The sequence below is a fragment of the Mya arenaria genome, chromosome 15, assembly GCF_026914265.1.
Source record: "Mya arenaria isolate MELC-2E11 chromosome 15, ASM2691426v1".
NCBI classification, from domain to species: Eukaryota; Metazoa; Mollusca; class Bivalvia; order Myida; family Myidae; genus Mya; species Mya arenaria.
Window position 1 is genome coordinate 18762343 of NC_069136.1, and position 26884 is coordinate 18789226.

Sequence of the window (26884 nt, forward strand, 5' to 3'; positions counted from 1 at the left end):
TTGGTAAACTAAGAAATGGTGGCATAACATAGGGAAATTGGTAAACTAAGAAATGGTGGCATAACATAGGGAAATTGGTAAACTAAGAAATGGTGGCATTACATAGGGAAATTGGGAAACTAAGAAATGGTGGCATAACATAGGGAAATTGGGAAACTAAGAAATGGTGGCATTACAAAGGGAAATTGGGAAACTAAGAAATGGTGGCATAACATAGGGAAAATGGGAAACTAAGAAATGGTGGCATTACATAGGGAAATTTGGAAACTAAGAAATGGTGGCATTACATCGGGAATTTGGGTAACTAAGAAATAGTGGCATTACATAGGGAAATTGGGAAACTAAGAAATGGTGGCATAACATAGGGAAATTGGGAAACTAAGAAATGGTGGCATTACAAAGGGAAATTGGGAAACTAAGAAATGGTGGCATAACATAGGGAAATTGGGAAACTAAGAAATGGTGGCATTACAAAGGGAAATTGGGAAACTAAGAAATGGTGGCATAACATAGGGAAAATGGGAAACTAAGAAATGGTGGCATTACATAGGGAAATTTGGAAACTAAGAAATAGTGCCATTACATCGGGAAATTGGGAAACTAAGAAATGGTGGCATAAGATAAATTAAGAAACTAAGAAATGGTGGCATTACATAAATTGGGTAACTAAGAAATAGTGGCATTACATGAGGAAATTTGGTAACTAAGAAATGGCTGCCAAGCATTTCCCTGACAGCAGTCTTTAACTACTGCAAAAATGTACCATTTAATTTAATAAGATTTTAAATTTAACATATTCTGGTAAGGCATGATTTCTCCACATGTTGATAATACAATACAATATCATTTTTTTTTGTTGTATAAAAATGCCAATAATACACAAAATTAAACTATACAAGTTTCTTAGAGACTTTTATCTTAAATAACGAGCGTCAATTTATTCCCACTCAATTCCCACTCAATTTCATCCATGTCGTTCACAATCACCATTATTGAAAACACTCCTTTGCTGATGAATTGCATTTCTTATCATCAAAGCAATATCATTTATTGGAATTCATTCTTTTTTAAACAAGAACAGAATGAATCTTAAATATCTCACCACAATGATGACTTCAAGATCCTTCTTGTACGTGCGTTCTGTCATCAGCAATTCCTTGGCAATGTAATAGGCTTTGTCCACTGGGTACTTCTGAAAGATTGAATATTTCCTTTTAAAGAAAGAATAAAAACTCATATTTACTCTTATTGAGCAAGCATTATATAGACTTAAAAATGCTTCATTTTAAATCTTTCTTGAGCAAGCTTCATGTTAACTCTTACTTGAGCAAGCTTAATGTTTAATCTTTCTTGAGCAAGCTTCATGCGTTCTCTTACTTGAGCAAGCCTCATGTGTACTCTTACCTCAGCAAGCTTCATGTTGACCCTTACTTGAGCAAGCTTCATATTAACTCTAAGTTGAGCAAACTTTATGTTAACTCTTACTGAGCAACCTTATGTTTAATCTTACTTGAGCAAGCTTCATACAAACTCTTACTTAAGTAAAGCTTCACATGTACTCTTACTTGAGTATGCTTTATGTTTACTCTTTAATGCAAACTTTGTATTTTCTCTTAATTGAGTAAGCTTTATGTTGAATCTTTTTTGAGCAAAAAATAACTCATTCATGTGCAAGCTCTATGTTTACTTGAGAAAGCTTTAAACTAACTGTATTATATGAAATTTCATAACTCATGGCTTTATTACACCAATCATTTTTTGAGAGGAATTTAAAAGTCATGTTATTTTTTCAAAGTAAGTCTAATTTAACTCGACAGAAGCTAAGTTGAGTGAGTGTTTTTTTTCTTATCTGTTGTATTTGGTTACCCACCTTGCTCTTGCGTTTATCGCCACCGGAGTCATCTGATCGCGTCTCTGATAGCGTGCTTATGTTGCTGGTGATACCACTCACATTTGACCTGCGAAATAAACAACATCCTGTTTAAATATGTTTTCTTATCAAAGGCTTAAACTAGGCTTTTAAGCACAAAAATCTTGGGGAATGTTATGTAAGTAGAATGCTTATAGGGAGGATGGCAGAAGAGCAATACTTCCCTAAGCAAAAACCAAAGTTTCAAAATGCCCTTTCAATAAAACAGAAATAGCTACCCAATAAAAAAGAGCTCAAGAAGTAAATTGTGGTTTTAATAGTGAAGGTCAGCAAAATACTCTCGCCACTGGGAACTCAAGAGGAATCTTTTGTTATGTACTGTTGCATAGGACTTGGCTGGAAAGTGCCCTTGATATTCAATGAAACTCCCTCATCAAGGCAACACAGAATCATATAAAAATTATTTAGGACAAACTCCTCACCTCATGTCGATCTGAGGGGTAGAATGAGCTGACCCAGAGCCGTTGTCCATAAGCGAAAGCTCCAGACTCGTGTCGTGCTCCAGGGGTAGGGGAGGGGGTGGTGGAGGATAGTAGTCCCCTGACATCTCGATGGTAGACTCCTTCACCTCGACTAGCTCAGCCCTCTGTGGCACTGGGGCATTCTGGGTAACTGGAGCTGAAGTATCTGTAGAAATTATGGAAAAGTATTGAATTATGGGTAACTGAGATTGTGGTATATTTATAATTATGGGAAAATTACGATTGTGTATATTATTGAGTGGTTAGTAGGAAATTGTTGAATTGGGAAGAACTTTCAAACTATGGGAAATTGCATGTGTTGAATTGTCAATCCTTTTGGGAAATTGTTGATCCATTTGTAAAAGTTGGATATTATTGATTTTTTGTTGAGTTTTTGTATCATTGGAAGTATGGAAATTTACTTAAAAATGGATGCTTTTGGCATGATGAGATTTTCTTGCATTGTGGGTACCTGTGGGAACTGTTGAATTATGGGAAAATGATGTGATTTTACAATTTGGAACTGGTAAATAGTATAATATAATATATAATAACTAGGGATGGAAGCGAATATCCGAGTATCCGGATATCACGCAAGTATTCGGATACCAAAATGGGTATTCGAATATTCGTTAAGAATTAAAATTTCAGTGAAATAGCTTAGCAGAGACAAACCAATTGTTATAGAACTTTTCAGATGAAATATTTCAGGTGATCAACAGTGTCTGTCGCGAAGTGGGTATGTGTCACAAATCGTCTGCTAACTGGGTGTTTGCACAAGGCGTGATATTGTGTCCTTGTGCAGCACCCTGTGAAGTTCTATGACCTTGTTTACAATGACAAGTGTTGTTTTATGATCTCAGATGTGCTTAATTGACACTAATTTGCACTAGTCGATATTAAACGGATTAATCATTAAGGAATGATGTCACCATTACGTCATATGTACTTCCGTTGTGTGGAAAATTCTCAATAAAAAAAATGTTCTTATGATTGATAGACATGTTTTCACATGCTCAATACACTGTCAATCAAAACTATCATTATTCCTGAAACTTTTATACCTTAAGTATCTATTCTTGCATAGGGAATAACAATGGTGGTGTGTAACCTTAATCCGTAGGAATAGATCGTCCAATCACAAGATAAGGGTCGTGCAATCAGAGCTATGAATGACCAATCGTATTTTTGATGAATATGCATGAAGTATTTATTGCTATCTGAACAATAAATACAAAAACAAATTTGTTTATCTTTTCACTTTTCAATCAAATTTCCATCATTTTGCATCTTGTAATTGTGTTTTGAATTATTAATCGTTAATCCTGTATCACGACTACGGAAATATGCCTCCAACATTGACTTCAAGTGTTTGGAAGTATTTCACAAAATCCGAGGATGGTAAAAGTGTCGTGTGTCAACTGTGTAAGGTTGAACTGGTATATTGTGGTGGAACTTCAAATCTTAGAAATCACATGAAAAACAACCCGTATGCAATCCACCGACTACGCCTTCAAAGTCCACCATGAGGCAGACGTTTTATTTGTGTAGTGTATTTTATTTTTCATACGATATGTAAACATGTTTAGTTTATTGGTAAATAAAAAAAGTACACGCATGTAAATAAATAAAAATCAGATCGTCTTTTCGTCTTCTTATCTTTCCCGCAATTATATCCTTCATTACAAAACACCACAGAAATTGTAGGTATTGCATTAAATCAAACAATGTAATGAAATAAAATTACAATCGACTATCAAATAATCAAAGCGTCATGAAACCTGCTGATAAATAACAAACTCGAAAGCACGTGGCAGTACCCAAGCAACCACCTCGGCCGAAGTGACTATCAAATTCGCGAGGTGTTTATGTGGAGTTCATCATGAGTTTTATGACGTAAAATGAGCTGTTAACATTATTAAGACTGAGAAAGAATGAATGAAAAAGTGAAATTGCCATATGACGAATTATAAGTGGACAATTATGTCAAATAACAGAAGGTTGGTGACATATAATAGGAAATTTACTTATTATGAAAACAATTTGATACGAGTATCCGGATAGTATTCGAATACTTGATACGAATATCCGGATACCGATTTGGTATCCGGTTTCCATCCCTAATAATAACAGGTATATATGGAGTGAAACATTTGTGAACCTTTCTACTTAATTATGTTATTGTGATTAAACATCTAATGCACTAGAAAGATACATGCATGGATATTGTTAACTTTCAGTTTTGGGCATAATTAAAGCACAGAGAATGCATGTTCCTGTGGCCTTCGGTAAAATGTTACCATAAATACATGTGCAAAGGAAGATAACTGTACTTTATAGCTAAATGTCAAGTCACGTATGTGGTCCAGGATGCACTCTCTACATGTATATATAAGATTAAGAATGCTACTTCAGACTGATATTTTCTTTAAATCTGAGTAATGCACATAAAATATAGTTGTTATTCGTAATACCTGCAATCAGAAAGAAAAACGAAAAAAAAACATGAATCTCTCAGTGATTAAATATTTTCTGCTGGACTAGAGCTTTGCTTACTTCTGGTCTGATGCAACATGGATTCCGTGAAAAATTAACACTTTAAACTAACTTCAAAGTGAACAACAAATCATTTTTGATGTTTAAATCAATTGGTTTTGAACTTAATTTTAAGGAAATGCATGGTTGTCATACACGTTAAATGCTAGAAATGGTATTATTTTCCAATCTGAAATGTTGCCTGTAGCCTGTTGACATAAAAATGTATAGGGAAATTAATAGAAACCAACTTAATCAAATCATTTAAATGTGCAAACTAATCAAAGGAGAACATGTGGACAACTTAACCAACTTTTATCAAATTTGCAATAACAAATAAACAAAAATAAGATAAATAAATAATTTTACATCAGGCAATAATGACAAAGAGAAACCACAGTATGTGAGTGAAACTCTTCAAAAAGAAACTTTTACTACAAGTGATCAATTAATTTGTAGTAATTATCAAAGGCAAAGAAATATTACTCTTTTGGAAGAAAGAAATTAATAATATTTATTCTCTTCTCTTATTGTCTGAAAGTCATCAAAGCTGATAGAATTAAGCACATTTTTTTTAAAGACTTTGGAGGAAGGTAAATTTAATTTAATTGTCTCGAAAACATATTTTTCTAATGACGTATTTTGTTCTGCAAGTGCATTACAGTATGACATGACAGTGTATCATAAAAATATGATAAATCATGACATAAAATAATTCTGTATAATGAAAAAGTTAAGAGGTTTTCAAAGCAAACTATATGTGAATACATTTTTTCATACTTGCGGCTAAAAATACTTTAAAATTTCGCCAACTTAGACCTGCTAAAAAAATACCCCTGAATACAACCAAAATCCCCCTGAATTTTCAGCCTTTTGAACAAATCCCCCTGAATGGTCTCCAGAAAATATGGCATGTATGAATTTGGCTTCTGAAGTTTATAGCTGTCTATCCTGATTTCAGGACTTTGGAAGCCCTAAAATTATATCACTAGTTGAAACAAAGGGAGACCGGATCCATTCTCAACCACTAAGCTACATAATATCTGAATACCAGTAACATAAAAAAAATCACATATTTTATTGAATATTTTTTTCTAGATAATGTAGTTACAAGGGTATACAATCTTGCCTATAATCAATACCATAACAAATACAAATAACAAACAGGCACTAATCTACACTATATAATAAAACTCAACTTTTATATAATAATACTATAGTTCATAAGTTTGATACAAATAGAACCAATCTGAACCAATCAAAAGAAGTTTATTTTTAGATCATATAATATATATAATTTTAAAAGAATGTTTTGGTTAGTGAGCAATTGAAGAGTTGATTGAATAAAGTTTTCACAAAGAAATTCTCATTTTTTTCCATTAACAAAACTACTTGTATTTACACATTACATTATGTAGATTTTGGAGAGAAAATACATGTATATATATCGTTAAGTCAAACAAGAGTTCCACGATGCAAATGCCAACACTCGTCCATTTATGTCGGTCAATTAAGTATAATAACTACACAATTATTAAAGCCAGACTTATTTGCCTTGTTATACACAGTGTAGGTACACCACGTGATAAATTACTTCATAAATGCTGCGTCAGAAGGCAACATTTTGCTTCAAATTATTACCTAAATCAAAGATAACTTGACTTATTCTTTACCATTTTTAATGAAACAAAGGGAAGTCTATACCCCTCAAATGGCCCCGCCTCGTTTTAGTACCAAAGTTTGATTAGGTGATTAGTTTCCTCGAATACTTTGACAAACATGTTTCCGAAATATTGTTTTGACAGTGGTCCATTAGGCGGCAGTTTTGTTAAAAGGTATGTCAAAGTGTTTTAAGAAACTTAACTCTCAATCAAATTCTAGTAAAAGACTGAAGGGGGGGGGGGGGCTATATAAATGGCATATACTGTGTTTTGTTTAATCTTAAAATAGTGAATAAATAGTAAAGTTATATTTAGTTTGTTAGTCTTTATTTGAAGCAAAATATTGCATTCTGACGTGGCATATGACATAATTTATCACATGGTAAATATGAGTACAAAGTTTTATGTAAACATTTTTTTTTAGTTCTTGTCAAGGTAAAGGTTTTTACACAATGATGACAACGACACCGACAACAAAGCTATGACAACAACTCGACAAAATGACAAGCTTAAAAAAGAGTTCAAGTAAAGAAGATCATACAATTACACAATTTATTTTCATGCAAAATTTTGAAAATTCTATATTGTTGGGTAGCTCATTTTTTTAATAAAACTGGAAAAGTTTAAAATAATTTTCCCCTAACTAAATTTGTATAGTAATAAGTATAACCAAGCAATAATTCATGAACTTGAAATATGGGCAACATTACTTATGGGTAAGGCTGAATATTTAACACATGAACCACAAACATGGGCTTACAGAATATCACACGTTGGTGTCTATCTTCATCTAAAGTTGGAAAGAGAAACAAGAAAACAAAAAGTCGTGATATGAAATACATGTTTATTGTAATGCTAATAATATTTCATTTTACAATTTTACAATTAAACTGTACATTATCTTGTGTATTGAAAAGTTGTACATCTCATTGGGGGTTCTTTTGATTTTTATGTCACAAACTACCGTAAATGACTGGGTATTAGACGCACTTTTTCCCCTCAGATTTTGATGCAAAAAAATGCCTGCGTATAATACCCAGTAACAATTTTTTGAACTTTTTTTCTGAGGTCAATTTCAAGCCGAGAGTTTGTTTAGATTTATGTAGAAAGGGATGTTACTTGCGTCATATTGATCGAGTATATACGGGTTAAAACGGCAGTTGAAGATCGGGATACGGTATATCGTAAGACGTTTATAATTTCAACAAAAATATTTTTCGATTAAAGTTACCGTAATTCACCTAAGAGTTTGGACACTCTAAATATTTGGACACCCATAATTATTTCCCAAAATAATTTATTTTGCGTACCTAATTTTCGGACACCCAAAGGACATCAATCATAACTTTCATAGTTACCAAGTTTCACAGACGAAGATTATTGATTTTTATCTTTTCAATGCCTGGCTAGATTACCTAACCGTATACACCACTGTGACAATTTAATTAGTAACTACCCATCCTAAACGATTTATTGCCTGTTTAAAAGGAAGTGTGATATATTTATTTGAGGATTTAACAAACAACAAGGGCAATCAAGGGATTAAGAAAACATCGGCATGTTTGTAAAACAACCTGCCAATAAAAGTTCAAACTTGTACCATACTTATGAAGCAATAATTGTACAGTTATACATTAATCCTGCATAGCAATGTCCATGCTCTCCACGAGATCCTCGTGGGTATAACTGTAAGTTATGTGACGTCACACAGTGTGACTCTTTGATCTGAAGCCAATAGAATGTGTTTATTCAGTTCAGTGCATGTATAAAATGGTGTTTTAATTAACTTGATGAAGGATTTACACTTATAGGCGTAATAAATAAGTTTATGACCATTGATTACTACGGATAAATTAATAAGTGGTAAAAAGCAACCATGAAGAAATAAGGCAGGTTAAACAAACATGTAAATAAAATGTAAAAATGATAATTTTCTATGTATTCGGAGAGCGAAAAAAATAATTAATTTATGGTGTCCGAACTCTTGTGAATTACGGTATTCAATATTATTTTGAATAATAAATTGAATTAAACAATAATCAAACTTACATATAAAAAAGCAAAGTTGGGCACTGTCAAAATATTTTTTTTGCATAACATAACTTCATTCTCGACAGTATGGTTGTATGGTTTTAAAGATAACCTTCGCCATTTTCACGAAAAAAAATTTTTTTGTCACTGTCAACAAACATGGTGGCTGAAAATGCCGTACGATTTTGACATTTTTTCTATGCGTCTTTTAACCAAAAACATAGATTAAAAGCTTTTTCTCGGACTTTCCACATATTTTTTTCCCTGCGTCTAATACCCCCTATCGTCTTATACCCAGTCATTTACGGTAAGAGTGATGTTCAGCGAAAGCTAACGATTGTCTGTTAATTTATTAGTTAAATAAGAGGCATAACTGGGCATTTATTAAAACCGCAGTTATTGGTCATGTAATGCATGCGTGTAGTGTCACAGCAACAGGTTTACCAAGTTTCGTTCGAATATCTTGAATAGTTTTTTCGATTTATTGGAAAACGATCAAGTTTTTCAACAACAAATTTTGCTGCATCATTGACGATAACAATGACAAGGCTATCACAAGGACTCATATCTTTTTCTATTCAAAACACAGACAGGCTCAAAAGGCACAAAACTACACATATATATAGTACAGTCCAAACCCATTGGCTCAATATCACTTGGTTTGATTCCATTGTTGGCTCAAACTGGATGTAAAGCACCGAATTTGTTTTACTCTTTGAAAACATTCAGGCTTGGCACGATATTCGAGAGGCTCAAAGTATTTTGGCCAGTCCTTACGATATCGAGCCAAAAAGTTTTGACTGTATATGTCAGCCACTCTGTTTGTTTTATCTACACAAATTCTCACCTTGATTACTGTTTGTTTCATTTTTGATGTCAACATTTTCAACGTCTAGCACCTCATGGCTATAGACCTCGTCTTCCTCGGCATCGATGTCCGTTGTTATAATCGGTGTCGTTTTCGAATGATGACCATTCATTAAGCTGACGGAGAGAATATAAAAGTTAGAAGCTGCATGTAATGTAAGAGGTGAAACAAAAATGAGTGGAAAAAGCACTCTGGCCCTATTTGTATCTGAAGGGTCACCTTCAATAAATTTAGTTTAAACTTAATTAATTTTACAATGACTGTGAAGAAAGTCAGAGTGTGGTCTTGTGGGAAAACCAGAGAACCCAGGAAACCAGCTTTTCAGCTCTTCGACCACCAACCAAACTCAGAGGCCGGAAATCAACGCTGGGTAGCCTTGGCGAGTAGCGAGTGCGCTAACAACTGCGCTAACCAGACAACCAAAAGATGCAATAGATTTGATTTTAATAGTTCAGCAGTGTACCGAAAGGATGTTTTGGCATTTTGTGTGTATGGTTTAGAATTCTTTTAGAAACATATTCTTTTCAAAACTATATAGAGCTCTAGGTCAAACACATTTGGATTTTAAGAAATACCTAAAGCAAGTTAATTGATTTTTTTTTCTTATTTCTTGAAATTTAACATCAAACAATCCAATCCAATCAAAACCCTCACCCAGCATTCTGATGTTCCTGTGTGTGCATCGAGAGTTGACCGTCGTCATTATCCTCATCATCTTGGACAACAGTGTCCGGAATGTTCTCCAACTCCTCTGTTCGGGAAAGTTTCCGAGATGCCATCTCCCCACGGTGGTCACCATGGTGATCACCAAGAACAGGCGCCGACGTTTTACGCGATCCAAGATTTGCTTGCCTTGGAGAAAGTTTATTGGCATCTGAAAATAAGATTTTATTGCTAATTTTGTTATAGAACAGTCATGTGTACAAGTTTATGTTAATGTTGGTATATGAAAAAAAAAAAAAATAATAATACTGATATTGTAATTTTTAAACATACATGATATCATTTAAGAAGTTAAATTTATTAAAAGTACATGTAGCTCTAAAACAATTTTGCGTGACTGAAATAAATAAACATATTTTTCATAAAGAAAGAGTCACTTAAATATGGAAGCAGTTTGGTTCTATTCTGTCTTTTTTTTAAAAATATAAACACAAAAATAGTTCATTAGTTAAAAGCTTTATTTTTTGGAAAAATTACTGTAACTTGAAAATAAATAAAATTCTCAAAAACTTAAAAACTTGGGCAGCAAAGTCAGTCATTCCAAATCTAAACAACAGGACGAGAAATGAATAAAAAATATATAAACTAAATTTTCATGAAAATTCTAAAAAAAATTAAGAACAATACTTTTTCAATACAACTCTAAAACTAAATTAAATTGAAAAAGAAAATTGTATGCACATTTCATTCTAAAATACATGTACAAATAAATATGTGTTTTCACATTTTTCACAATTAATATGAATCTCAAATGATTTAACACAGTGCTTCACTTCTGACTAACATTCATACTAAGATCACAATACTGAAAGCATGTTGTCAGCCAATCAAAATGTTCTGATCACAATATCTGAAAGGAAAGTTAACCAATGAAATATGGTTTAACATCTACCAAACATAAAATCGCCCACATTAACCAATGAAATCTTGGTTTACATCTATGAGAAATCAAATACTCCAATCACAATCTCTATTACATTTAAACAAAAATAATAAAGGTGAAGGGCATGCAACAATATTGTCCGCACAACAACAATCATTCCCCAATGATCTAAGAAACATACAATGAAATATGTTTTGATGAGGCTAGGAGGGTGACAGTACATCATAAAAAGTTGTCAGGCAATCGACTAGCATTTAAAACTGCACTCTCACAAATTGACAGTTTTGACCTTTTTTTATTTTTTTGTCTCAGAATCTGCGCATTTTGGCATCAGTGCCTACAATTCAGTCATATAAGATATCAAACAATAAACAGATCTCAATTGTATGGTAAAATGCTGGAATTTTCACTTTTCTTAAAGCGTTTGTTATGCTTTTCGCCATAAAACATCAATTTTCAAAAGTAAATATGAACTGTGATTTGCTCTTTTGTCGACAATCTTATATGACTGGTTTCCAGACATTTACGCAAAAATTGGCTTATTTCAAGACTAAAAGAAAAAAAAGTTGTCGAAACTATCAGTCTGTGGGAGTGCAGCTTTAAAAACAATAATTAGTGAAGAAAAAAGTGGATTTCTGTAAACTTTAGTAGTACGGCATACATGATTTACACAAAAAAACATGCGATATGGTAACATTTTTATTTTCACTTTTTGCTCACTGGATTCACTTTGTTTCAGATTTTTCAAATCTGCTTAGATTTATAAAAAAAATAAAAATTAAATAATCTATGAGCTTTGCAGACTTTTTCGTACCCAAATTGAAGTGTTTTTGTGTTTTATTATTGGAACATGTATGCCATACCAAAGTCCCCAGACTTAGCAAACACACACTCAAGTCTCACCTTCATTTTAATCCTGAGAAAAGCTAAAACTTCCTCTATCAAACCATTTAAACATTTGTAGCTACTAAGTATGTTTCGCGGACTTAATACAAGATGGTTGGAACTAAATATAGAAATAGATGGCGTCACATCAGAATTGAGCAAATCCCTCAAGTTTAATTGATTGATAACCATTCGCCAGCAATAATAAATAAAAACATACGAAAAATACATAAGTGCAGATATACATCAAAGGTTCGTTGCCAGAGATTTTGTTTTTCCAGATTATGTATCTTAATAACAATGCTAAATTAAAAAGTGCTAAATGTATAGCATAGTATGTGACCAACCGTAAATAAAATGCAGTCATATAAACTTTGTGAAAATACTTGGACATTCAGTACAAACGTGCTTACCACGTATATAACCATGAAAGTAAAATCTTAAATTATTTGCTTTGTGGCTAGAATATATTCATGATGGAGAATCGAGCCATTGTTTTCACAAATATAATGAAGCAGGTGTACTTTATTTCAAGGAAGCATTAAGTGCATTTTAAAAAAGATCACTTTTTTATTAAAAACAATGATGTGCATGAAATGTGCGGTAATTTAACAATTTAATTGGTACCTTTTTTGTCGCTAAGAATGGTCTTTTTAGGTCCTGAAAGTTGAAAAAGGTGTCTAACAAAAAATACACTGATTTTAAGGATTTGATAATGCGCCTTCAATGCACAGCATATTTGTTAAGATGATTAAAGAATATCTTTTAAAAATACACATTTTGCTTCAACAATGTTGAACACACCTGCTCTATTATATTGGTGAGCAAAAACAGGTCTTATAGCAAAATATTAATAATCAGTCCTTGAGCGTCATCATATCAAACATATTATTCATCAACAAGGAGCATTAACAACCAACCTTAAAAATAACATAATCTGGGCAGACGATTACAAACAGTCTCCACTCAAGTCTAGACTCATGACCTGGGCAGACGATTACAAACAGTCTCCACTCAAGTCTAGACTCATGACCTGGGCAGACGATTACAAACAGTCTCCACTCAAGTCTAGACTCATGACCTGGGCAGACGATTACAAACAGTCTCCACTAAAGTCTAGACTCATGACCTGGGCAGACGATTACAAACAGTCTCCACTCAAGTCTAGACTCATGACCTGGGCAGACGATTACAAACAGTCTCCACTCAAGTCTAGACTCATGACCTGGGCAGACGATTACAAACAGTCTCCACTCAAGTCTAGACTCAGAAAAGGACTTTTATTTAATTACAAAGAATTATCTATATTACATTCATATTATATAATATACATGTAAATAATTGTACAAATTCAAATAGTAACACAATTCAGCAAATTCCATCATAAAAAAACTTGAAGAAAAGTTACAATGAAATAAAGATTTGCAGTTTTGCCACTTGAGACTGTTTGTAATCATGGCGCCACAATTCTATTTTTAGTCACAGGAAACTATGACGTCATATTTCCCGATGATGTCATATTTACTACAAGACCTTTTTTCGCTTGTCGAAACTCAAATCATCATGCATTACGTCTTGGTTATTCAACTAAAAAACAGCGAGAACTTTCAGGCAAAAACCAGCATGTTACAGGACCTCACTAAAAATAGTTCAAACAATTATATTACAAACAAAAACATTTGTAACATTGTTTATTTCATCGTCAGCTGCATAAATACAACAAAAATCTCTAGATCGTACTAAGTACAAAAATCATATCTCATAATTAGCACATGAAAATCTATAATGACCCTGTTATAAATCTCCTTAACTTCTCAACATAGACAACTATTTAATATCAATATAGTTTACTCATCTGAAAAAGTACAGATAAAAGAAATAAATACTAACTTAACATTTTGCATGAACAATATATATACCAACAATCTGGCATTTCTTTTGTGAGAAAACACAAGGAAATGCTTGAAACAACTTTTTTCTAAAAATACTGGTATAATTTTCTTGTAAATTACTGTATGGCACGCACACAAAAATAACGCTCTAAAACATCATACCCAATCGTGTGTTTGGACTCATGTCTCTTCTTATTAACCAGGGCTGCTAAAATTTTAAAATCATAATTGGTCCAGGCCCCCTGCCCCCCACCCCCCAATGCCACCCCCAAAAAAGTAGACAGCTTGTTGAATCACGCTTGAGTTTCCAGAGCAGAAATCAGTATTGGTGTGTGTCAATTTTAAAGCTGCACTCTCACAGATTTACCATTTTTTACAACTTCTTTATTTTTTGTCTTGGAAAGGGCAAATTTTTGCGTAAATATCTGCAAATCAATGATATAATACTACTGACTCAGATTGTAGATTTTCATATTTCCATTCGAAAATGAATGTTTTATGGCTTAAACTGTTACTAACGGTTTAAGAAAAATGCATGAAACATCAATTTTTGAACTTAAATATACAAATCTGCGATTTAGTTTTTTGTCAGCAGTCTTATATAACTGGTTTCCATGGATTATCGCAAAAATTGGCACGTTCCAAGTCAAAAAATAAAAAAGTTGTCAAAAGTTCAATCTGTGAGAGTGCAGCTTTAAGAGGTCATGAGAAGCAAACCCTAGCGGGGCTTGACAGGCCCACAACTATACCACTTGACCACTCTGACCCTCAAACTGATTGTTTGATGAACAACTGGGGCATCCAGTGGTCAATTCTAGAAACATCCACTGGTCAAATCTAGAGACATCCGTGCCAATAATTTTTGCTATTCATTTTAAATATGCAACAAATACTACAGCTAAAAATGGAAATAAATAGTTTGAGTCAAAAATAAAATTTGAAGTCAATAGTCTGATAATAATTGCAAACAATTAATTTGAGCCTATAATATTGGCAGTTTTGAAAACCATTATAGGAAGACATTTAACATTTTGAGCACATTTTTGTATAATGAGGATTTGGATCTACAGATTATAAGGATCAGGTTAAAAATATTCTTTTCTAGGGAAATAATTTCTGAACAAAATAAACCACGATTTGGAGAGCAATTCAATAGGACTCTTTTCTCAGCAGTAACCATGGAAACTATTTCAGTTTTAACAGACAATATTTTTTTATTACAAAGAGAGATGAATATTGCAATACAAAAATATAAAAGAAATCTGTATCATGAAAAAACATAATGATTTCCATCCTCCTCACATAATACCTATTTTCTATTGGAATGCAATCTTAAATGACATCAGTACGTAAAGCGTAACAAAAAAATAAGGAAAAAGAAAGAAATACCTAGTCTAAACCTATGCCAGCAGTTCAATAATTATTTAGCTACAGAACTGAGAAATAAACAAGAGCGCCGCAGAGCAAACGCAAACACTCCTCTGTTGTTTTTCCGTTAGTTTATACTAATTTCTTTTAGTCTGATTGTAAGACAGCTTCTAGAGTCATGATCGAGTCCGTTTCCTGGGCAAAAACCAGTATTGGTGTCCAAGTTGAGAGGTTATGAGAGGGTACCCCTGGTGGGGATCAAACCCACAACCTCTTGGATGAGAAGCAATCTATACCACTCTCACCCTTGTTTTTAGTTGAATATAGGGCATAACATAACAAATATTGAAGTCAGAGTTACCTGCCTTGCTTGACATTCGATATCATGTATATGGTACCAAGTTTCATTTGAAAGTCTTAATCGATTCTTTAGTAATGCATTATGACAGCAACAACATTAACAACAACAACAATAACAACACCAGGGCTATGAGTGTAATACTAAACTTTTTTTTTTAAAGATGTACCAATCACAACTAAACTCTAAACCACAGTAGTTCATGTCACTTTTTTTCAAAATCTTCTCGGAAATTCTTTCTAAAATACAAATTAGCACATAAACCCATATATCCCATACAGAATAAATATTCAATCTTTAATCCTTGGAGATTGTGCCTTGGTGTATAATTATTCATATTGTCTAAAGAGATTGATAGTAAATTGTTTGGTTTCCAATAAAAAATAAAATAAAAAGACAATTTTTTTGACACAGGGACACTTAATGTCAAAACCAAGCAGTTTTGAAAGTTCATATATTGATCTGCCTATGAACAACACTCTTTTTTCATTTTCACATTTGCAACACTTAAACATTCTGACTCCAGCATTCATTTCATTTTCCTCAACTTCTTTCTGGATATATCTACCTCCCTTATGATAATCTCATAGTCTCAATAATCTCTTTTACAGCTCTCCTTACTGGAGGTAAGATTACCTTCCTTGAATAAACCCACTGAGACTTGACGCTAGTTACCTTCAACCTGACTTCTCACTTGGGATGGAATTTTCTTGTCCTGAACATTCCCATTATGACCAGTTATAAGGACCACTGGATAATATCACTTTGACTGGCAGCCAGTTGCAGCTGAAGAAGTCATTAACTTGCCCTTCACTCAATACGGTTAAATTATCTGCCCTGAATACTCTCACTAGCAGGGAGTTAGATATCTCCCCTTCAAAACATTCCTCAGTGAACAAGTAATCCTGAACATACTCAACGCAATCTCAGCAGGAATTAAATTATTTCCCTTGAATACTTTCACTCAGACTGGCAGCCAGTTACCTCCCCTTCAACGCTATCATCACTGGAGGACATATAACTGTCATGTAGCTGTTCCAGGGACTCTAATGGATCCACACTTGGTCTCTTGACCTCATCCTTCTTGGTTGGCCCTAGATCGGAATCGCTGGAACTTGACCCCTCTTCAAATCTCTCAACTGACCCAGTTTCAATTTTTTCTACCACAAAATCAGGCTGGCCATTCACCACAGAGGAGGAGTATGTGATTTTCTCATCATCATCCTCATTATCCCCACTGTAAATACAATCTTCCTCTTCATCTATTTCATCCACACAGTTGTCCTGATTTGCCTCCTTCCTGAACTGTTTGCCTCCATGCTCCTGTGGTTCAGCAGGTGACACTTGTGTTGTATTTGTCATAGACTCCCCAACACCTGAGTCTGCAGCACCATCCCTGCCACACTCTGACAAACTTTGGGCAAATTTCAGAAAGTCTTCATCTTCATTATGGTCTTCTTCGTCTTCCTCACTGCTTTCCGCATCAGATTCAACATTATTCACATCAGATTCGCTGCTAAAGGCAACATTCTGACTCCCACCAGGACTGGAATCCCCCGCATCATAACACAGGTCAGAAGTATTGGTAGATGTGAATGTATCTGGAGATCCAATATCTGAGTCCTTGTCACCACCACCACTCTTATCATCACTTGATGAACTTGATGTCTGGTAAGCCTCTGTGGTAATTTCTTCTACTGTCTCATGGAAACTGACTCGCTTTGGTTCCATCCGCTTTCTCTTAGTTTCAATATCAACACTATCAGAAGTCTCACCATGGTAACTGTGTCTTTTCTCAAAGTTACACTCAGAGTCAGTGTCACTGTCATTCCCACCAACCTTGAACTCTCTATGACCCCTGGTTGAATACTCCTGAAGTCTTCTTGGACTTGGGCTTCTTCTGATCATGGCGTGCCTCGGTGAAGATAAGGAGTTATTGGAAGCAGACTGTTCTCTCTCCCTCTCAAGCATGCACAGACCAATTGGTTTGTCTTCTAAATGGATATCCTCCACATCATGTGACAAAGACACGGTCATTACTCCATCCCTGTGACCTTTAATTAGTCGACCTTGACCCAATGATGACCTCCCAGGTCTGGGACTGCATGTAGGTTTGAATGTGGAAAACTGTATGTCTCCTTGATTTGACTGATGCATATATCCAAATCCGCCCTGCTTAGCACTGTTAAATTTTGTTGTCTCAAGAAGCAATCTGTCCAGTTCTTCAATCTCTGATTCTTCAACACTGAGTGGCCTCTTGACCTTGTGCTCTGGTAAATTTGCCCTTGACCTTTCCTCCTTGAATGACCTTAGCAGATCAGCAGGGTTAAGGTCATCAGGACTGTTGTTTTCATCATCCTTCAGCTGTTGAAGTAACAATTCCCATTCATCATCTGCCTGAGATTTGGACGACTTTGGTACAAATGGTTTTTGAGGAATTTCCAAAGGTTTCAGCACAGGTCTCCCATTATTTGGTTTTGGCACTACAGTTTTGATATGAGCAGTATTTTCATTGTACATATACCCAGCAAGCTTCTCATTGACATCAGATCTTTCACTGATGTCATTGTCCATCTCATCAACTGGCAAGTCTAGACTGATTTCTTCACTAACATCGGTGTTCATATTTTCTTCACTTACTGAATTAACCAGATCACTCTCCCCAGATTCAACCCTTTCCTTCAAGTCCTTTGTCATCGGCATAGCGTTACACATTTGTAAATTTGCCAGCTGATTCTCAGAAATGTCATTCTCACCAAAATCATCCATAAATGGAAGATCAAGGTCCTCAATCTTAATCTTATCAGCTGACAGACCCACACTTTCAATACTTTCCATCCTTTTCATCTCATTAACTACACTTTCAATACTCTCCATTCTCTTCATCTCATTTACAATGTCATCCCTTGAAAGATTCAAATCTGACAGCGAGTAGCTTCCTTGTGATGTTTCACTCACATTTAAAGATGCAGAACTTTGAGTGAGCGAATAACTCCCCTCACTTATTCCTGCGAGGGAATCAGACTCACTAGGAGTCTGATGCATTCCTATACTGTCATCCAAGGACAAATCAGTGGCAGGAGAGGGTTGGACAAAGCTGTCATTACCCTTTTCATAGCTTTCTGAGAAGGAATCATGGCTGTCGTCCCTTACACAAGGTGACCGACTCCTATGCCAGAAGTATTGGGAAAGAATGTCAATTTCTTCTGTAGGGCTAGCAGTGTCATCTACGCTTGAGTAGTTATCCCGTCGAGGAAGGTTATGATAATTGACCACCTCGATCATTCTGCTCCCAGATGGTGACCTTGAAGCTCTAGTCGACCTTGAGGTGGCTGCCCTGCCTCGTATGCTCTCTGTACTCCCTGTCTGGCCCTGACCTTGACCATTTTTGTTGGAGAATTCCTGACAACTAGGTGATCTTGGACCCGGGGACTGGGAAGATTTCCTTTTCGCTGGCAGAGACAGTGACCTTGGCTGGTAAGGCACCTCATCAGCCTTCAATGCCTCTATTTGCATATTGGGGGCCCTTTTCATGCTGCGTGACCTTCTTGACCTTTCACTTTTAGTGGCTGTTGGGTTCAAGGCATTCATCAGGGCTGTATAAAGTTCCGTTTCCTTTTTCCTCTCCATATCTCCCATAATGTGCCTTCGATGTAGATAGTATGGAAAATCATCAAACAAGTCTTTTTCTTCTGAACTGTTCTTAGAAACACTTTCATCACTTACACCTGAAGTTAAATCGCTATCTGTATTTGAAAGTTTTGATTCAACAGCAGCAAGAATACATGAGCTAGGCTCAATATTGTTTACGTTGTTATGTGGCAAGTTTTTTGTAACATCAGGACTAACACTGTGTGAATGTTTCCGCGAGTGTTTTCTTGATCTATTTTTAGAACTATTATCAACTACAGGCTCGGGATGCACTGTAACCTCAACCTGTTCCCTTATAACCCCTCCATTCACCACTTCCTGTTTGACCTTTGACCCCTGACCCTTATTGCCACCATCAAGGTCAGTAACCTTATCACTGACTTCAACAATGTCCTTCACCTCTGACCCTTCTGAAATATTAACTTCATGAGAAATAAAACTTTTATCTAAATTATTACTACAAGATAGTAGAGAGGACTTAGCTACACTAAGTAGTGGTTCAACAACATTTTCTACAATACTCTCTAAGTCTGCATATCCTGCATTGGAAATGGTGTGTAAATATGGTTCTATGTCTGCCATTTCTTCGGCTGAAATGTCTGAATGTAAGGACAGATCTGATTGGTCAATGCTTATAGTCTGACCTTTAACCTCACTGGGAAATGAACCTGATTCTAATTGGTCACTGCTCGCAAAGTCCTTGAGATCACTGGGTAAAGATATGGAAGTTGTGGGCTCTATATCCACTTCACAACTCTCACTTTTGTTCGAAGCCTGTGATTGGCTGAGTTCATTCTTGTCAATGTCAAATGCATTTTGATTGGCTGACAGACTATTAGGAGTACCTACAACATTTAAGTAGCTATCATTAACTTCAACGTCATCAAGGTTAGTATTGATATTGTACATGTTAGTAAACTGTTCGAAATTACAGGCACCTTGATCCATGTCTTTGTTATCCTCTACTGTTACCACTGCGACTGTGTTGCCAACCAACATGGCACCCCCGGCAACAGGCACCATCTCCTCACTGAGTGTTCGGTCAGCTCTGTCCAGCTTGGGAGAGTGCAGAGAGTGACTGCCTGAACTTTCACTTCGTCCGTCTGTGTGATCACCCTTTTCGCTAACCACGTGCTGGTTGCTGGCCAGTGATTGGTCAAGAACGTGCGAACCACTGGATGCTGACGTGTTGTGGAGATCAGCGGAATTGTGCGACGACATCTTGGCAGAAATCTTAGGGGTGACGCTTGAACTTCGACTAGAGATGCGCCCACTTACCGTCCTGAAAAGATCGGTCAATATGTTAAATTGAACAGAATGGTAAACGTTGGTTATTATGTTAATGATGGAATAGTATATTAATGATTTGATAGTATGTTATGTAAAAATTTTGATAGTATGTTATTGACCAGATAAATGCGGTTGCAATTCTTTTTCTTTATAATAGTACTTTGTATGTTAGTTTGTTAGCTTTAAACATATTATTTTGGGCTATTATGTTTAATTTGTATCTTCATGTAGTTTATGTTACACTCAGTTTCCCTTGTCAACTATATATGCCATCACTTAAACATTGAAAAATCATATTAAATGAGACAAATTTTGATGTTTAAATGTAATTGGTGTAACACATAATAAAACATTTGCTGAAATGTTCAGAACTTTGTTAAAGTTAAAGACGTTTCAATGTCATCATTGTTGACTTTCAAATTTGGCCCGTTGTAAACAGGCTTTTAAAGTTGCCCTTTTGAGGGCAAATTTGAAGCAAACTGGAGTGTCATTAGTAACAAGAAATAAAGGAACAACTGATGTTGGTTACTTCAGCCATTTTAGATCAATTGGAAATCTGCAAATCCACAGACAAACACATCCCCGAAGTTAACAACCATGTTAACAACGATTTACAACCTTTACAAAGTTCTTAACAGTTGGCCTATAAATTTGTCTGATACAACCAGCTATCCTCAATAGCTTATATCTCTGGTTTATGTTGCTATTAAAATGTATAAAAACATTTCTTTCCTAACAGAACCTTTTTTTTCAAGAAATATGTCACTCACAGTGAAGTTGTTGACCAATTTATTAAGCATCAAAACTAAAACAATAACATTATTGTAAATTTGATCGATTATTTTCCATTTTATAATTTCTTTTTCCAATATTTAATCAGTTTGATGTCAAATAGACTATTACTAACTCTGAATATAACACAGAGAATCTTCAACAATTCTTCACAGCAGGATTTTAATTTTCCTTAATCATTTGGCAAACATATTTCCCTTAAGTAATTGTAAAGGTTTGTTAATATGTACTCACAAAAATAAATGGTTTGATGCAATGCAGTCATGTAAACATTTATTTTTTGTCAGTACACCCTTACAATTTTTCCTACTTTTTAGTGGTTCACATTTTTTTGTGTAAACTACCAACAAAATGGGCCAGCCACTGTTTATATCTATCACTTCACATGTTTTAAATCAACAATGACTAACTGTTGATTTACTGTAATAAATTTATTCAAAACTTTCATTGGACAAAAGATAATGTTGATCACTAAATAGGATTGTGCTTGGCTCGATCTTACAGAAAAACCAAACACTGCTAAATTTCTTGTTGGAGACAATTGTTTCAAAAATAAGTTCAAATTGGGTTATGTAAAATATTTTAGTAAATAGAATTCTGTAAAATAAGTACCTATATGTAGCTGATTGGTTTTTAGTTTGAACATTAACTATTTTACAACGATTGTGACGAAAGTACCAGGAGTAAAGTCACTTTTCTGGCTTGATGACACTGGCTGGGAATCTAAGCTTGATCGGATTGGAGAGAAGCGGGTGTGCTTACCACTTACCTAACCACTGCACTTACCGGACAAAGATTTGATGATTGTTCATGAAAGTCATTAAAATATCTCAATTCGAAAAAAATATGAAAATATTGCCATATGAAAAAATGTTGCCAACACGAAATCAGTGAGAGTATCACTTTAAAGACATTTCGAAAACAGAAAATTACATTTTCTCAAACTGTTTATTAAATGTTCCTTAATTCAATACAACACAAAAACAGCTCATGTGTTACTTTAACTTTCACGCAAAGAAAGAGCGAGAAAGTTCCCCAATATATCAAGTTACAAAGTTTGGTCTTATTTAATCTAATAAACTCCAGGAAATTCGGCCATTTTTATCTCTCTGGAGAATGGCGAAAATTGAAAGTCTGAACACCACAGAAATAAATGATTGGCTTGTATTTTCTATTAAAGAACTCAGAACAATGATGGTGCTGAAGAAACATATATATTTTGTAGGTTAACATGGCTACAAAAATGTAGTTATTTCTCAAAATTTCTCAAACTTAGAAACATAATATTTACTTTATGTAATTTTCTTCATTCAGTTTAAAACCAAACAAAATGAATGATAACGTTATTGGTACCACATTTTAATCCAGACGGTCAAATTTGATTGAAGAGGCAATTTTTTTTCCATTCGAATTTCACAAAGCACCAATGAAGTGACCACAATATCCACAAGAATCAGTGAGAGTCAAGTACAATTAAATTGACCTCCCAGATCAACATGCAGTACCAATAACCCCTTTAGAATACACGTCACAAGTAATTTCATGTTACATTTCTTTTAAGTTACGCACTAATTCATTTGAGGACATTAAGTAACATTTCAATGATTAAAAATGGGCGGAATGAGTGAAGTAAATTAGTTATTTAAATATAACTTCAGGTCATCTTACTGTCTTATAATACTACCTGATTGGCTGACACATTATCAACACAAAATCTGACGCAAGGAGTGTGTATCAGATGAGTGGCAGTAGAGGGAACTTTAAACACCCACGAAAGTTGAAATTCTTAATGATTAAGACTAGTAATTAATGATTACCTTTCTGCAGTTCTATTGGCTGAAAATGTAGGTTGTATTCTAAAAGATTATGTATTGTTTTGTTTTCAAATATTATTTCCTTCATTCAGAATCAATAGCAAAAATTAATAATGAAGTAACAAAAGCAAGCTCTTTTTGAGAACAGAAGATATTACTTTGATCAATATTGACATTTCCAAGTATTTCTATTAAATAAAGAAATGAAACAATTTAGTCAGGCTTGAGTCTTCTGAAAATGAGCTTCATCTCCAAATATATCACATTTTTTTGTGATTTGAGGATTCCACAAAAGCCAGCCTAAGAAGTTTTCTGAATGCCATATCTTATTAGAAAAAAACTGCAGGAACAAAAATTTCCTTCAGAAACCGAGGCGCATAGCCATGGAAATGAAAAACGAAATTCGGACATTGAGACTGTTACCATGGCAACGACACCATGACACTTAATCCATGATCCCAATCAATCTCTACGTTTGTGCAACGAGTGGAAACAATTCTGACCCGCCATGCGGAATACGAGAGCCTTCAAATTTTCTTTTACGTTAACCAATTTGCATGCTTGCGAGTAACTACACTCATAAAAGAATATACATCACATATTGAATATCGTTTTATTACGAATGCTTAAAAGCTCTGCAAAAGAATGGAAAACGAAGATAGCCTTCATCAATGACATTGATATTCTTTCAGAAGAAACAATTTGTTTTATTACTGGAATGTCTGAAATGTCTGCAGTCTGAGAGCATGAAGACTAAAATGTGATGGTTTAATCACTCATTGTCATATTAATGTGTCTATATATAGATCGGGCTATATTTCATTTCAGTTTAAGTAAAAACGTCTGATATGTATATCCTTTCTTTTGGGCAAGAAATACACCATACATTATTATATATTTTTAACATAATTAAGGTTAACCAATATACAATTATTTACTTTTTAGCTAGAAAATATGCTGTCATATTGACCGAAAATCACTATTGACCAAGGCGATAAGATTTTTGGAACGGAATTTGGGAATTTTCTTGCTCATTTAAGGGAAAAAAGGACGTGTTTTAGCATTGGAAATGATGCTGATCTGCGACCCTAAGTTGGTCAGGGAAAAAACAATGATTAGGTATAAGTTGTTGAAAACAATGCGGCTTGGAACAGTCTATATAAGACAAGGGGCTGATTGTTCATCGCTTTGTTAAAGTTAACCACATGATTAACAAAATTGTTGTTAACTATTAAACGTTAACTATATCTGATTATGTGTTAGCATATCTAAATATAAAGAAGTAAAGATGAAACAGTTCTTGTAAGAAATACAGCAGTTCAAACGTGTTTCCATTAAACTTCCAGAACAGTAATGATTTTAAAGTTTGGAACAACTGGCCCAATGTAACTTATACAAAGTACTGGTATTTTCTTGGAAAAATAAGCTTATTAGAGGGGAAAAAACATGTTGGTAAAAATATCTACACTAGCCAACTGGTTATAAACATGTAACGATTTACACTTACTCTCTTTGTACAGGAAAAAAGACAATGAAATGATTATTGATCTTATAACGTAGAAATGGATTTTTAAACGATTGTGCAAGACTTTTTACCTTTTACAACAACATTGTTCAGAATATGATATTTCATTTAAAAAAAATGTTAAACCAGCAACATAGAATGATATACATGTTTTGTTTTATTAACAGAAATACGTGTATTTTTTTTAATTCCTGCATTAGTAAAGATTAAGAAACATAAAAACATTACTGAATCATTTTACATTTCAACATAATGGATAATGTCCATAATTAAATATCTTATATCATTCCAAAGGTCTTAATTTTATTAAACATATAATTCTATTTTCAAAAATAATACTTTCTTTGCAAGTTATAGAAATTAAAATATGTATTTCCAAAGGCTGGGTAAGTTAAGAATCTGAACAGAATGTTTCCCAAATTAAAATTATGTCATTTTGTTCAAGTTATATTGATATGTTAGATATCATTTCGAGACCTGAAATGGGGGACTGACCTTTCAAACTGCGGTCTTTTGCCTGTAAAGCTTTCCCTCACATACTCCGATAGCTGCCTTTGGGTTCGACCACTGTACCTGTAGATTTACAGAAATGGAACATTTTTTATGTATTCACTATAATGAATAATCTTGTGCTAAGAATCAAAAGCATAAAATCAAATGACATCAAGTGCCGCAAGATTATAAATGCACTATAATAAATTATTCTGTACAGTTTGTTGAATATATAGATAGTATACGATGAATGGCGATTTTCTTGAATGATTATTTTACTAGTGAACTCTCTATTCTTAGTGTTTGAAATTATATTTTGTCCAATGAGATGGTAGTAATCTTCAAATAGGTCAGACTAGAGCTATCACTGAAGGTGATTAATACCCCCGAACGCCGCCTCTCATTATGATTTATCATTGTATGAGGTTTTATGAAATTCCATCTAGTAATTTTCAAGTTACTGTCCGGACAAAAGTTTGATAAAAAAAAACACAGAAAAAGGCAATAACGCTGTAATTTGCTAAATTAGTGTAATGATTCATGTGCACTGAACTCCTTCTCATTGTGCTGTACCATTGTATAAAGTTTTATTACATTCTATCTGGTATTTTTTAAGTTATGCTCCAAACAAGAAAAAAGTAACAAAGGGCAATAACTCTGTAATCGGCTAAAATAAAATTGCGGTTCTTGTACACTGCACTTTCTCTCATTATGATCTATCACTGTATGAAGTTTTATTAAATTCCATCCAATAGTTTTCAAGTTATGCTCCGGACAAGAAAAAGTAACAAAGGGTAGTAACTCTGTAATTGGCTGAAATAGAATTGTGGTTCCTGTACACTGCACTCCCTCTCATTATGATCTATCACTGTATGAAGTTTTATTAAATTCCATCCAATAGTTTTCAAGTTATGCTCCGGACAAGAAAAAGTAACAAAGGGCAGTTACTCTGTAATTAGCTGAAATAGAATTGCAGTTCCTGTACACTGCACTCCCTTTCATGATGATCTATCACTGTATGAAGTTTTATTAAATTCCATCCAATAGTTTTCAAGTTAAGCTCCGGACAAGAAAAAGTAACAACGGGCAGTAACTCTGTAATTAGCTGAAATAGAATTGCAGTTCCTGTACACTGCACTCCCTCTCATTATGATCTATCACTGTATGAAGTTTTATTAAATTCCATCCAATAGTTTTCAAGTTATGCTCCGGACAAGAAAAAGTAACCAAGGGCAGTAACTCTGTAATTACCTGAAATAGAATTGCGATCCTGTACACTGCACTCCCTCTCATTATGATCTATCACTGTATCAAGTTTTATTAAATTCCATCCAATAGTTTTCAAGTTATGCTCCGGACAAGAAAAAGTAACAAAGGGCAGTAACTCAGTAATAAGCAAGAACAGAGTTATGGTTATTGTACACTGCACTTCCTCTCATTATGATCTATCACTGTATGAGGTTTTATTAAATTCCATCCAATAGTTTTCAAGTTATGCTCCGGACAAGAAAAAAGTAACAAAGGGCAGTAACTTTGTAATTAGCTGAAATAGAGTTATGGTTCTTGTGCACTGCACTTTCTCTCATTGTGCTTTATCATTGTGTCAAGTTTTAATAAATTCCATGTAATAGTTTGCAAGTTATTGTCCGGAAAAATATTTGACAGCAAAAAAACAACAAATAAAGGGCAATTACTCAGTAATTAGCTAAAGTAGAGTTATGGTTC

At 34.3% G+C, this 26884-nt stretch overlaps 1 protein-coding gene across 4 annotated transcripts in view; it reads right to left on the bottom strand.

The window, feature by feature from the left end:
• LOC128218748 (FERM, ARHGEF and pleckstrin domain-containing protein 2-like) overlaps window positions 1-26884 on the bottom strand; it is a 93434-nt gene that overhangs the window by 16882 nt on the left and 49668 nt on the right. For 3 of the 4 annotated variants that reach the window (XM_052926434.1, XM_052926433.1, XM_052926435.1), the window contains 8 exons: window positions 25163-25240; window positions 20185-20528; window positions 10141-10360; window positions 9466-9602; window positions 7348-7377; window positions 2353-2557; window positions 1871-1958; window positions 1103-1192 (listed from right to left, as the gene is read on the bottom strand). In XM_052926434.1, the coding sequence (XP_052782394.1) occupies window positions 1103-1192; window positions 1871-1958; window positions 2353-2557; window positions 7348-7377; window positions 9466-9602; window positions 10141-10360; window positions 20185-20528; window positions 25163-25240 (1192 nt within the window). The remainder of the gene's footprint in view (window positions 1-1102; window positions 1193-1870; window positions 1959-2352; window positions 2558-7347; window positions 7378-9465; window positions 9603-10140; window positions 10361-20184; window positions 20529-25162; window positions 25241-26884) is intronic. The other variant, XM_052926436.1, reaches the window with a different exon arrangement.